Genomic DNA, 13,208 nt, shown 5'->3' with positions numbered 1-13,208 from the left:
TGACAGCCTTGAGTTTGAAGTCCGCGTCGTAAGCGTGTCTCTTGACAGGTGCCATGTTGGGGTCCTTATACACACACACTGTAATATTATGGTGAAGCACAGTATGTATTACTCCGCGACGCTCCTGACTACGGTAGCTGTAATGCTGCAAGCGGTGCGGCTTTGTAGTTTACCAAAGTCGTACTAAAACATGTTGACAGAGCGCCGTGTACCACACAAAATCGCTTCGAGGTCAGTAAGCACAACCAGAATTAATCCATATATAAGGCGCTCCGGATTATAAGGCGCACTGTCGTTTTTTGAGAAAATTAAAGGCTTTTAAGTGCGCCTTATAGTGCGGAAAATACGGTAATTAAACGTTTATTATCTTTCCATAGCACTCTGTCATGGCTTGGTTGTAATGTTAGTAAGATTAAAGGAAATTTCCATCATCATTCTATTATTAATTACAACTTGTATCTTATTTTCGATAGTTTGCCCATTGTTTCTATCGGTTACTAGTTCATCTAAACCATTCTTTTGAGGCCAAATTCAATCTTGTCACAGATTGTGGTGTGGACCCAAACGCAGAACGACCAGGAGACAGATAAAGTTCTGGAGCTTTATTCAAAGCTGAGAACTCAGCAGACAGACAGGCAGGATATGACTCACAGTGGGAAACAGGCAGGGGATCAGGCAGACGGAAACCAGAGGAAGCGGAGGCTAAACTCGGGGTCGGGGACAGAAGGCTGAGTCGTTGACCGGGGCACAGGCAAGGCAGGGAAGTCCAGACAGGCAGGCAGGGTCGGCAACGGGAAATCAGTCCATGGGAAATTGCTGGAAGGTCTGACATAAATGCAACGATCTGGCCCTGAGTGAGTGGATGACCGGGGTTGATATACTGCAGAGTTGATGAGTAGATTGAAGGCAGGTGTGTGGCTTGGAGCAGGTGAGTATGCTTGGCAGTAATCAGGGAGCTGGGGAGAGTGAGAGGGGTGACACGCCCACCTCACAGACACACACACAGAGATAAACAAACAAGGGAGCACAGGAGACACAAGGGCAAGGGAAAACACATGAAACACAAGGAATAACCAGAGACATGGCCATGGCCATGACAAATCTAGGTGTCCCTGAAATGTTGATATTAGTCACTCTTTGCACAGGAAAACTGGGTGCACACAACTACAGTGAGTACAGTAGGTCAAAGTCCAAACAATGTATGTGTAAACTTCCAAAATGTTGCCTGAAGATATGCCAAACTGCTCTGAAGGAAGGGCTTTTTCACATTTCCTCAAAATCAGTTTAAACCCATCAGACTTCTTACGGTGACGTTGCCATGGTCTTTGATCTACTCACAATTTACTTTGTGAGTACAGCACTCAATTATGATTGATAGGAATTATGGCCACAAGTAGAATTATACCGGAATTATTCTTTATCCAGGATTTGGACAATGAAGTGACCCTATATATATTTTTATAAAAGCCTCATAGATCTTCTTCCTCTGAGCTCCATTGTTGTCTAAAACCTAGAGCGGGTTGTCCACTTATTACAGGGTTCGTGGTTTAATCCCTGGAAAACAGTTTTTGGGAAAGATACTTCTCCAAGTTGCCCTCGCTGGGCAGGCCATATTGCAGCTGCAGTAAATGGGTGAATTCTAAAGCACTTACACTTCAAAGGTAGTCTGTTTACTATTACCATTGCACTGGCTGACGTACCTTTTCTTTACCATAAACAAACACTGTAGTCTATTTTGACTCAATCCTACATACACCTTCCTGCTGGCACAAAAATACCGAAGCTGAAAATAGTCCCCAACAAAATCACTACTACCTCCTGCAACACACGGGGGAGGGGGAGTCATAAAGTTTTTCAGAGATGGCGTAAGTGACACTCTCTCACTCCTGACTCATCAAATATCGACGCTTGGTCAGTGCTCCTAAGCTTCAAACTATGACGCTCTAGGATCCACCTCTAGCGTCAGTTTTGGATGTGTCAGTGTCTTTTCAAAATGAACTTCCGTGTTCAAGGGAAACGTAGTTTATGCTCGTTGCATGCATACAGTCTCTTTTCAAAACCAACTTCCAACTTGGGTATCCTTATGCAACAAAACTACTTGGTTATGTTAAGGAAAAAATCATGGTTTGGGTTAAAATAACTTTGTTTGTTACATAACTGGCGTTGGTAAAGTGCGGGAGTTAAGTAACAAAACTGTAAACGTAAATGTCTGTAAAAGTCCTGTTTGTTCGACCGGTCCAACCTCCCCTCCTGTCCTGCACGGACTTTTTCGCTCTGACTGTTTAGTAATGATGTGGGTTTACATTGGAATTACTTGAAAGCCAGGTGCGTCTCATACAGGCCTCTAGTTCTGCTGAGTGAAACCAATGTGGAAGTGTCTTAAAACCTGCATTCTTTCTACTAACCAGTAGTGGGTGACTCCTCTGGTTGCAAAAAGAAGTCAGATTGTATCGAAGTCCATGAGAAAATGACTCTACTTCTCTCTTGATTTATTCCCTCAGTAAACATTGTAAACATGAGTTTATGGTCCCAATCTCTAGTTTCAAGTCTTTTTCAATACAGCATGATGTTCATTTAGGAAATGATGGTCCATTTAGAGTCAAATAGACCATAAAGCAGAGTATGCTTTAGGGCAGGGCTACTGTGATTGACAGGTCACTGCTGCTACCAGAGCTGTATACGTTGTCTCTACATCATTCCTCCTTATTCCAAATATGGTAACTTCCGTTCATCGGTTGCAAAAAGCCAAGATGGCGACATTGAAATCACCAAAAAATCATCAAATGTGACCATCAGGCCACAAACCAATGGGTGACGTCACGATGACTACGTCCACTTCTTACGGTCTTTGGTCTCCCTAAATGGTGTCTTGCTGCCTTGGTTCATCAGTCAGCACACCTATATAGCAAGATTAGTTGGTTAAAAGTTATTTAGCAGCCAAACTGTTTGTTTACTGTAATGCAGAGAGGTCAGTGTTTCTCCTATTTAACCTCACACATGTGACCTGCTGCATTGACCTGAAACTGCTACCTGTCAGAGTTCCTCTAATCATTCAGCAGTGATGAGCCAGAACGGCAGCATGTAACATGGCAGCATTGCCAGAATCCCAGCAACATGCAGAAGCTGTGACTCCTGAGTTTATATTGGTTTTCTGTGTTATGAAGTACTCAAATAATAGTTCCAGTGCTTGATGCACAGATGTAAAGCTGGGAGCAGGACAGGGCCGGACTCTCTACCAAAAACAACAGTGCCTCAAGCCATCACTGGCACACATACACACACACACACACACACACACACACACACACACACACACACACACACACACACAGACACACACAGACACACACACACACCACCCACACACAGGAATGAGAGAGCACTGATGTATACAGAAGTACTCAGTATGTGTGCTGCACCAACACGCTTGAGAGAATTACCCAGGCTTCTTTGCTGTGTGCTTCAACACTGCCCCCTTGTGGGCAGGTCCGGTAACTATAGCAGAGCCCAGAGCCTTGGCTGAGCAGCTGGGATGGCATCTGTCATTTTAACAGTGCTGTTTAAAAAGGGTCTGTGTTGAAGCGAAAATCGTTCAGGTATCAGCGCATACATTAGCAAAAGCTGACTCATCAAATCCACTTCAAGGGGGGGGGTGTAAAATGAGTTGTGGTGAAGGGTTAATCGGAAAGATCTCTATTTTATTTTTGCAATACTGTTGCAGACTCGCATACTGTAAATATGGCTGTATGGATGCATTTTAGGTGAATATATATTATGAAAAGATCTGTCTTTTTTTATGACAAGCAAGAGTTTATTTGATCATTTTTTGATTTTCACTTTGCATGTACAAATTAGGACTTAGACCGAGACCCCCAAATGCCTCTGGGTCACCATATGTCAGTTGGTTTTGAATATTTTGATTAATTGCTGATTTACACACTGAAGTTCTTTGTTAATTGACATGATAAGGACCATAAAGTAGTAGTGCTACAGCTATTGAGCTGTTTTCTATGGGTGGCCCCCCCACTTTCTTTCTCTCATGCACAAATATTAACATGCAGGTGATGTAATGCACAGCCCTGCCAATAGTTTCACACTATTCCAATGATCAGTGGGTGGTGGTTATACACACACGCAACAATGTGCCAGCAAAGGCAGAGACTGCTAGTGAAGTACACATGAAAGAAAACAATGCTGGATATAAAACACTTTAAAACCTTTGCTAATTTTTTGAGGAAAGAAAACGTTTTGGTTGGGCTCACACAATGCATTCTAGTGAGCAACACTGAATGTGAACATAACTTTTGTTAATTTACAAGAAAACTTCATGGTGCCCCATTAATGGATTGCGTTTGTAAAGCGCTCTTATCCAAATCGTTTGCAAATCTTGTCAATGGCCAACAGAAAGGTTTTATGCATTGATGAAGGAGGCAAGTTGTGTACAAATGTAGTTTCAACACCTTTATTATTTAGGTTGATATTGTGTTTATGATGCCCTGAGAAAGAGAGTGGTTTGTGTTTGCAAGATCAGGTGGTGTTCAACACAGTTGGGCAACTTCATATTTGATCAGGCAGCTTTCCCCTGATGAAAAGCTACAGGCTTCCCTTAAACTTGGTATGTGTTGGATGGACTATAAAATCTCTCTAATAAATGGGATTTTTGAAAATCAATCAATGACCCATTGGGCATGTTTGAGGCTCTGATTGGCCTGTTTGGTGAACGTCAAATCTGGGAACACTGACAGAGGAGCAGGAGGACAAACACTCTGGGCCTCCAGCAGGTTCATAAAGCATGCATGTTCACAAACAGAGCTCATCCAATCCCAGCCTGGTCAAAACAGGCTGTTTAAGATGACAATAATATGACTGGACGTCATAACCAGCCACAGCATCATTATTTCTTTGCACCGGGACCATAGCTGTGGCTGAAGAGGAGGACAGTTAAAATGGAACCCTGAGGAGTAAACTCAGACGTGTCTCTGTTTCTCTTTGCAGGCAGCAGAAAGCGTACATGGCCACCCAGGGCCCGTTAGCCGAGACCACAGAGGACTTCTGGAGGATGCTGTGGGAACACAACTCCACCATCGTAGTCATGCTCACCAAACTCCGCGAGATGGGACGGGTAATGATCACACCTTATCTCATGTCATGTCATTAAGTATGGAACAGTGTCACATCACATTGAATAAACTCTGGTTTGAGATATACTATACTTCTAAAAAAAAAATTGGTTCCCAGGGGGAAAAACAGGATCAAAATATGCTAATATGTATAATTATTGTTATTGTTGTTTTATTGTTTTATGAATAATAATACACGTTATTTGTAGAGCACCTTTTGTACTAGAAATGCAATCTATTACAAAAAGGAAAAATGAACATAGAATGAACATAAAATTGTTTGTTTTTTCCTTGTAAATAAATTACTAAATTGTTCTTTTCTGTTGTGTGTGTGTATATATATATATATATATATAATTAGTACCACTTAACATAACTCTGCATAGATGCACTTGAATATGCATAATAATCCTCCCAGCAGGACCCTTTTTAGTTCCTGCGGTAGAACCTTTATAAATCACCTGGAACCCTTTCAGAGGATCCTACTTATAACCCAACATAAAGGGTTATACCTGGAACTATCTCTAAAAGGTTCCCTCAGGTTTTACAGAGAACCCCTCTATGATGTTATGGTTGCACCCAGAACCGTGGCTGATGTGGTGCAGGGCAACTCACAAAAATCGTGGTTACAAATCACAGTTTTTTGGGGCGATTGTCGGCGGGATTGTTGCCGTTTCATGAAAAAGGGTTCTTAATGGAACCCTTAGACTCACAAAGAACCCTTGATAAACCCTTTCTTCAAATAGGGGATCTTTAGACGCAAACGGTTCTAAAATAAACTGAATTGAATTCTGGGTAAAAACCTCAGGCTCTCAGGAAGAACCTTTTATTTCTAAGAGTGTATGAAGCACAGATGGAAGGAGACAGGGTGGTGAATAAAGGCCCAGCAGACTATTGAAGCTGACCCTGCCTTCACTAAACTAAATGACCCTTAACAGTAACATTGACATAATAATGATACGTTGGTCTCACTGGCTATCCCACGCCAAACTCAAAAACGTCACATATCCTGATTACACGCCTCTCAAGTTGTGAAACATGTTGTGATGCATCTTCATTCTCCGTTCTTCAGGAAAAGTGCCACCAGTACTGGCCTGCCGAGCGCTCTGCACGCTACCAGTACTTTGTTGTGGATCCCATGGCTGAGTACAACATGCCTCAGTACATCCTGAGAGAGTTCAAGGTCACAGACGCCAGGGTGGGTTCTCCTCAGCAGAGCAGCGCCGTTCCTGTGACAGAATATGTTTCATTTTCATTGCATCTGAACAATGTGCTGAAAGCAATAAAAAACACAATTCTTGAACAAACTTAAATTAGATAAATAACACCAACAAATTTCGATGTCAACCTGCTACACCACAGTCAAAGCTGAACCCTGAGGGTAGATAAGAGATATTACTATATTTTGGAGGTCTGTTTACTTGCCCATCGGTAACAGCTGATTAAGCTGTGTTTTTAGATGGAAAAGAAAAACTACTTGTGACGGATGCAAAAGCAGAAAATGAAAATGTTCTACAGTTGACATATTTTCACATTGCCCACACATTTTAACACAGGTGCTTAATCCGACCAGACACATACCTGTTCTCCTCAATCACTTTCTGCCAACTACGAGCAAAGGATAACGACAGAACTTGGCAAACAGCCAATCATATTGCAGAGGTGCAATATGCAGTCAGCCCTGAATGGCATGTGATTTGTGCCATCTGCTTTTATAAGGAAAGTCTTCAGGCATGCTTATTGTTTTTTACCACACTGTGAGTGTGAGGCAATTAAAACAAAAACATTTAAAAAATATTATACCAGCCACTGACGTTAAATTGTAGAAAAATGCTAAATAAGAAAAAATGTAGGTATCTTAGATTTAACCTTTGGTTATTTCATGTATCATTTAAATTGCAACATTGGATTAGTAAATATAAAAACACACTTGCATCATTTCTTTTTTTCAAATCTTTATGTGAGTTCAGTTTCTCTTTCTTTGTTACTTTTCTTTCAACTTTACTTGAAAAGACAGAAAATGATGGGAAGTTATAACTGCTCTGTTACTGTTTTCTTTATAAAAGGGAACATTTCCCCAAGTGGTGGGGGGCTGTAGAATGTGTGTGTGTGTGTGTGTGTGTGTGTGTGTGTGTGTGTGTGTGTGTGTGTGTGTGTGTGTGTGTGTGTGTGTGTGTGTGTGTGTGTGTGTGTGTGTTTGTTACTCACAGTATCTTCACTCTGTTTTCCTGTGTGTTCATCAGGATGGTCAGTCGAGGACCATCAGGCAGTTTCAGTTCACTGACTGGCCCGAGCAAGGAGTGCCAAAAACCGGGGAGGGCTTCATCGATTTCATCGGCCAGGTCCATAAAACTAAAGAGCAATTTGGACAAGATGGACCAATTTCTGTGCACTGCAGGTAACTATGTGTGTGAAGATTTACTTTGGTGCAATCATCAAGCACTTGAAGATTGAAGATCCAAGTAGGTTGCTTATTGTTCAAATATTTAATACCCTCTCATCATATTGGAGGTGTTTCCAACACAGTCCACTTCATTTAAATGAAATATTAGAAACGCTTTCCAAATTAATTATATCAATGTAATCGATACTGTGGGATTCAAATAACAAGTTAGAGATAATACTGTATATGATAGTGCTGTATAAAGAGATTAGATCATGTTTGCTGTGTATGTGAGGCCCTTTTTCCACCAAAGGAACTTTCCCCAGGGACTTGGAACCTTTTGAGGATCTCACTGTGTTTCAACTCCAGCCAGGGTCTAGAATAAGTTCTGGTGACATTTTACCCTCCCAAAAAAGGCTCTGGTTGTAGGTGGTAACGGATGGATGTATAGATTTATTATGGCACAGTGGAAATCAGTCTTCATCATTTGTTTTATATTGTTTTTGACTTTCAAGACGTGTTTTCCTGGATTGCATTAACAACAGATAGAGCCCCTATACTCACTCTGCCTCAGTCTTATTGCATGCAGATATTTATTTACTACGGGTAATGTTAATGCAGATTAATTTTTATGGTATTTTCCTACTTTGATTAATTGACCGATTCATCTCAATCAAAAATAATTTTAAATAAATGTCTGTTTTTGAATATTACATATAAATTCATATAAAAGAAAAAGAAAGGCCTTATTATAAAATGCATCCAATACAATACCATCACAAACTGCAGCCTCAAATTGAATAAGGTAGGATTTATTATCAGACGCACTGGATGGTATTACCATCCACAGTGCAGGTGTTTCTATTTGCCAGGCTCACCAGGCACTGCTGGCTATTGGGTTTTAACATCCCTCTCCTAATTCCCATAATCCAATGCAGTATTTTCAACTAGAATAGACAGAAAAGTGTTTGTCAAGGTGGACAAATACACAGTATGAGCCGCCAGGTTCCCGTTTTGATTCGTTCTTGCAGATGTGTGTGCGTGTTTGATGCTGATGATGTAATGAGATCTAATAAAGTGTACCTCCACCAGTGCTGGTGTCGGGCGGACCGGTGTGTTCATCACCCTGAGCATCGTCCTGGAGAGGATGAGGTACGAGGGAGTGGTCGACCTCTTCCAGACCGTAAAGACGCTCCGAACTCAGCGGCCGGCCATGGTGCAGACCGAGGTATGGACATGAGAGGAGACAGGAGGAAACGTCTACTTCATTAGAATAGAGCATAGTGGGGCAATCATTACATAAATGAAAAATCCAAGCATCTTAAGCTGAATGTGTGATAACAAAAATAAGGAAGCCCAGATGAGCTTACTGCAAGAGACACACTGATTAAGGCAATTCTTTTTTGTAGTACAAGTTTTCTGAAATGATATGTTTGAATATGCAAATTAGGCATCTCATTAAATATGTGCTAATTTGCATACATTTCAGGAACAGGAATGTGAACATTGGATAAAACCAGGTTCAAAATGATTCATTCATTTTGTTTACATATGGGTTAGGGTTAGGATAGGGACATCTGGATATCTCTTTGTATCACTTCAGAAATCAGAAAGTACTGTCAATAGCCATAAATAAATTAGTTTTCTCCATGTTTTTAGTAATAAAATGATGTATAAATCAGGCTATGAATGATATATGAACAAACCCCTCAGTAAAAAGCTTAAGAATATAGATAGAATTTAAAATGAAAGTTTATTGTATGGGCTACTGAAGTGGACCAAAAGGACCTTTAAAGATATGTTTTGTAAAATGACATACATTTTTGAGAGTTAGCTGACAACTTTGCTGCTGTTTCAAGTAAATGTACTGAAGTTTAATTTCACTACTGCATTATGTGGTCGTATCAGTGTGAAGCCCTGCAAATGCAAGTCCTACCTGAAAAACACTTTCACCAAAAGGTTGTTTTCTTTATCACTAGGACCAGTACCAACTGTGCTACCGGGCTGCTCTGGAGTACCTGGGAAGCTTCGACCACTATGCAACATAACCCCGCCCAGAAAGAAGCCCTCAGACGAGTCCTGTGTCTCCTCTGAGCCACATCCACTCTGCTCCATCAGCCCCCCAAGGCCTGATGAGGAGGCTACAGTACAAGGAGGAGCCCTAAGCAGGAAACGGGGGGGACAGACGAGGTCCTCCAGCACCGGTGCCATGATTCTGCCACAGACCCGACACGAAAACCTCCCTAAAACCGACCCCCAAAAGACTTGTAGTCATGCCTCATCCGATTCCTGACTGAATACTCCCGTCACTCCCCAGTCTCTGCCTCCTCCTTATAGCAAAAACAAATGTTCTGCTACTTTCATTTATATCCATCATTACTATGTTGTTATAAATATTTAGAATTTATTTTGTAATCACTTACACTGGCTATTATATGTCTTAATGGGTCTTTTATTTTTATTCGCTTATTTTTTTATTTTTTTTATTAGCAAAGAGGACATGTATTCTGAACATTAATACTGGAGAGCGTATACTCACAGCTGCTAATAATTTTATTTTGTACCATAGATATGATATTCTAATGTTATCATTGATCTTATTTGGGGGTAAATGTGGGTTGCGTAGATATCCAACAGAACGATGGTGAAATATCTCACAAACAGATCAAATAAGCATAAACTTTTTTGAACTACAGTATGAAATAAATATATTGCTATAAACATGCAAAGACTATAAACATCTGAACAACTGCAAGCATGTTTCAAATCAATAACTGTTGACTGATTTCTCAAAGCCATCAGAGACTTTCAACAAAAGAAATCTAAAGTTGGTGGAAAGGGTTGTGTCCACCCCCAACATAGACTCAGGTACACTGAACACAGACAGGCTGTCGACCATGTCGCATTCTGAACACATGCTCTGTGCATTTAAAAAGAAAATGAATCCTCTGTGGCACCAAAGTAAGACTCAGTGCTGAAATTTAATCAAATTTGTTTAGTTCCCCAAACCCCTGCTATTTTGTAACTGTCAACAAATCCCATGAAAATGCTAAAACCAACAATGTGTTAGTCTCCCAGGTCTGTGTCTCTCAGCTCCAAGGCCATTGGTGCTTACTGAAAGCTTAGTTTGAATAAAAAACTAATGGCTCACAAATTAATCAATTATGAAAAAAAATAAAAAATCCTTTCCCAAACAGGTCAACACTGTAGTTTTTAGCAAGCAAACGGGATGAAATAATGTATTAGTTGGTCACTATTTGCAGCAGCGGATTAATCAACATTTGGTGCTCTAAAGCAGTGTTTCCCAACTTTTTTTTTTACAGTGGACCCACTTTTAAAAAATTTACAAACATCGGGAAACCGATTCACAATAGGCCTTGCATCTAACTTTGAGTAAATTTTTGATTAAAAAAACTTATATTATCTTGAATAGGTAAGATATATGTTTGAATAATCAGAACTTTGTTTTATGCGTTTGCATTGTTACATACTTTATAAATTAGACCAAATAAATGCATAAAGGCAGAGTTAACCGGCTATCTCATTCTTTTGATGTTCTCCCTTGGGTCAAACAAACAGAATCTACTCTAGCATTTCATACTAGAGTCCATGGGGCTTTAAATAGGCTACGATAATCAGAACAATACAAGTAGGATTAAGTCAAAACTCTAGTGTGTGAATTGATCGTAATAAAGGAACATGTCAGCCAGTGCTAACAGTGTGGCTCACTGATGTGTTTGTAATGGAGCTCTAAGGTACAGAGGACAAATATCTAGGAGACTTTAATGAACACACAGTACTTGTTGGTAAGATCAATTCATTGTTGGTTTGGCTCTGTGCATTGGGATTTGTCGACAACAGATTCTGTATATCACCAGACTTAATCAAAACTGAAATTTCTCTCTAAATGTCCGACCTGTTTATGATTTGAAAACTAACAGAGCGGGATTTTAAAGCATTGATAGTGGGCTTGGTGGAAAGTTAAGAATGTGGGGGGTACTATTAGATGATAATAAAGAAGAATAAAAACTGAAAGTATGATGGGCCAGCCAGTTCAACAAAATCACAAAATGTTCTTACCCTTTTGGTTGGTGCTCAAACTCCTTTCGGACATTATATTGATCCACAAACAGCTCCAATGGGCCACACACACACACACACATACAGCAGCTGCCATGTCTCCGACGTCATACTGGGAAGTGACTTGGTGATGGCCCCACGTGTCAAACTTCCATACTCATCTTATAACCTGCATCTTTCTGTTTGCATACGCGGCTTCACAGAGACAGCACACACAGGCAGATACACTGGATCCCGTTCATGATATATATTAGAGCTCAACTGTTTTTAATCACTGTGTTGCAGACGGACAGACTTGTAACTGAGAGCGGCATCGATGTTCAGTGGTGGATCTCTGTGGATTTCACTGGATGGGATGACAGAAGGGGGGTGGTTTTGATGAAGTGGACCATATAACGGATTAATTTCACAGAGGGGGTCCTATCTGTTGTATACATGATCTGTTTTCTATTTGTTAATAAAAAACAAAACTGTCTTGAAAACCTTGATGTTAATAAAGTTGAATAACTGGGTTTTTAATAATATAAATGTGTTGGACTTCTTTGCTCTCTTAGCTCTGTGGTAACGTGGTGTGAGGGGAAGCTACGGCTCTGTTTGCTACTTTGAGCATTAAAGGAGACACATCATGCTCATTTCTAAGTTCAGACATGTATTTGGGGTTTCTACTAGAACATGTTCACATGCTTTAGTGTTCAAAATACTCTGTATTTTGTACATACTGTCAGTGTGAATATAACTGTGTTAACCCTCTGTCTGAAAAGCTCTGTTTTAGCACATTTCAATTGAATTGCGTCGCTATAGGCACCAGCGTGGGAACATATTTACTTTCTGTCAGCTGATGTCATTCACATGCACTGCAACCGAAAAATAAACTGGGATACATTTAGAATGTAAACCTTTAAAACTGTTAAGGATTCAAGGGAATTTAAAGATTATTTATTGTTGTTAAGCAACAAAATGGATAGACAACAAAATTCAGTTCAAGCCCATTTGTAACACAACAAACCATAGTACATTCCTTTCTTTAATAGCCCATATATTTGTTTGTTGTGAATCACTGTACGGTTATCCTGACGGCTTGTTTTAAAGACACAGTTTCTGAATATGGGCTGTGTATATTTCTCCATAATTCAAGATTTTTTTGCCACAATAGTGTGAAACGCTTTTGCTGTGAGGCTCCATAAATAGTAAATACAAGTAATATAATTAATGAAACATATAAACAAAACTTAAGAAGCAATTCAAACATAAATTTAAGGAAAAACAATAATAAATTTGGTGTTCACATTACTCTTATATGATCTATTAGGTTGTGTGAGTTCTCAGGGGTTTCTAAAAACTGACTTGACTTTACATTTAGCTCACTACGCATAGATTTCACAGATGGCCGTTGTATTCATATGCATTACCTGTAAGGACATTTGTTTAGGTGTTTGCCTTTCATTTGTGAAATGTCTGTGTATTTATTACAGCAGGCAGATAAAACTTTGTAATTGATGTTTTCAAAGGATGGCATTTTCTCATTTTCACAGAACACATGGCTGTTGGTAGGAGTTAATATTTATTACATCTCTTCAAGCTGTCTCACAACAGACCTGGATAGCCGTCTTCATTTCAATAACTGT

General features: G+C 40.0%; 1 protein-coding gene across 1 annotated transcript in view; it reads left to right on the top strand.

Moving 5' to 3' along the window:
- Window positions 1-12,059, top strand: part of ptprfa (protein tyrosine phosphatase receptor type Fa) — a 241,120-nt gene extending 229,061 nt beyond the window's left edge. The window contains exons 32-36 of the mRNA XM_054596551.1: window positions 4,996-5,122; window positions 6,193-6,318; window positions 7,364-7,518; window positions 8,596-8,731; window positions 9,483-12,059. Of these exons, the coding sequence (XP_054452526.1) occupies window positions 4,996-5,122; window positions 6,193-6,318; window positions 7,364-7,518; window positions 8,596-8,731; window positions 9,483-9,551 (613 nt within the window). The 3' untranslated portion in view covers window positions 9,552-12,059. The remainder of the gene's footprint in view (window positions 1-4,995; window positions 5,123-6,192; window positions 6,319-7,363; window positions 7,519-8,595; window positions 8,732-9,482) is intronic.
- Window positions 12,060-13,208: the final 1,149 nt, after the last annotated feature.

This window comes from Anoplopoma fimbria, chromosome 3 (assembly GCF_027596085.1).
Source record: "Anoplopoma fimbria isolate UVic2021 breed Golden Eagle Sablefish chromosome 3, Afim_UVic_2022, whole genome shotgun sequence".
Taxonomy (NCBI): domain Eukaryota; kingdom Metazoa; phylum Chordata; class Actinopteri; order Perciformes; family Anoplopomatidae; genus Anoplopoma; species Anoplopoma fimbria.
This window is presented reverse-complemented; position numbering and strand designations above follow the sequence as displayed.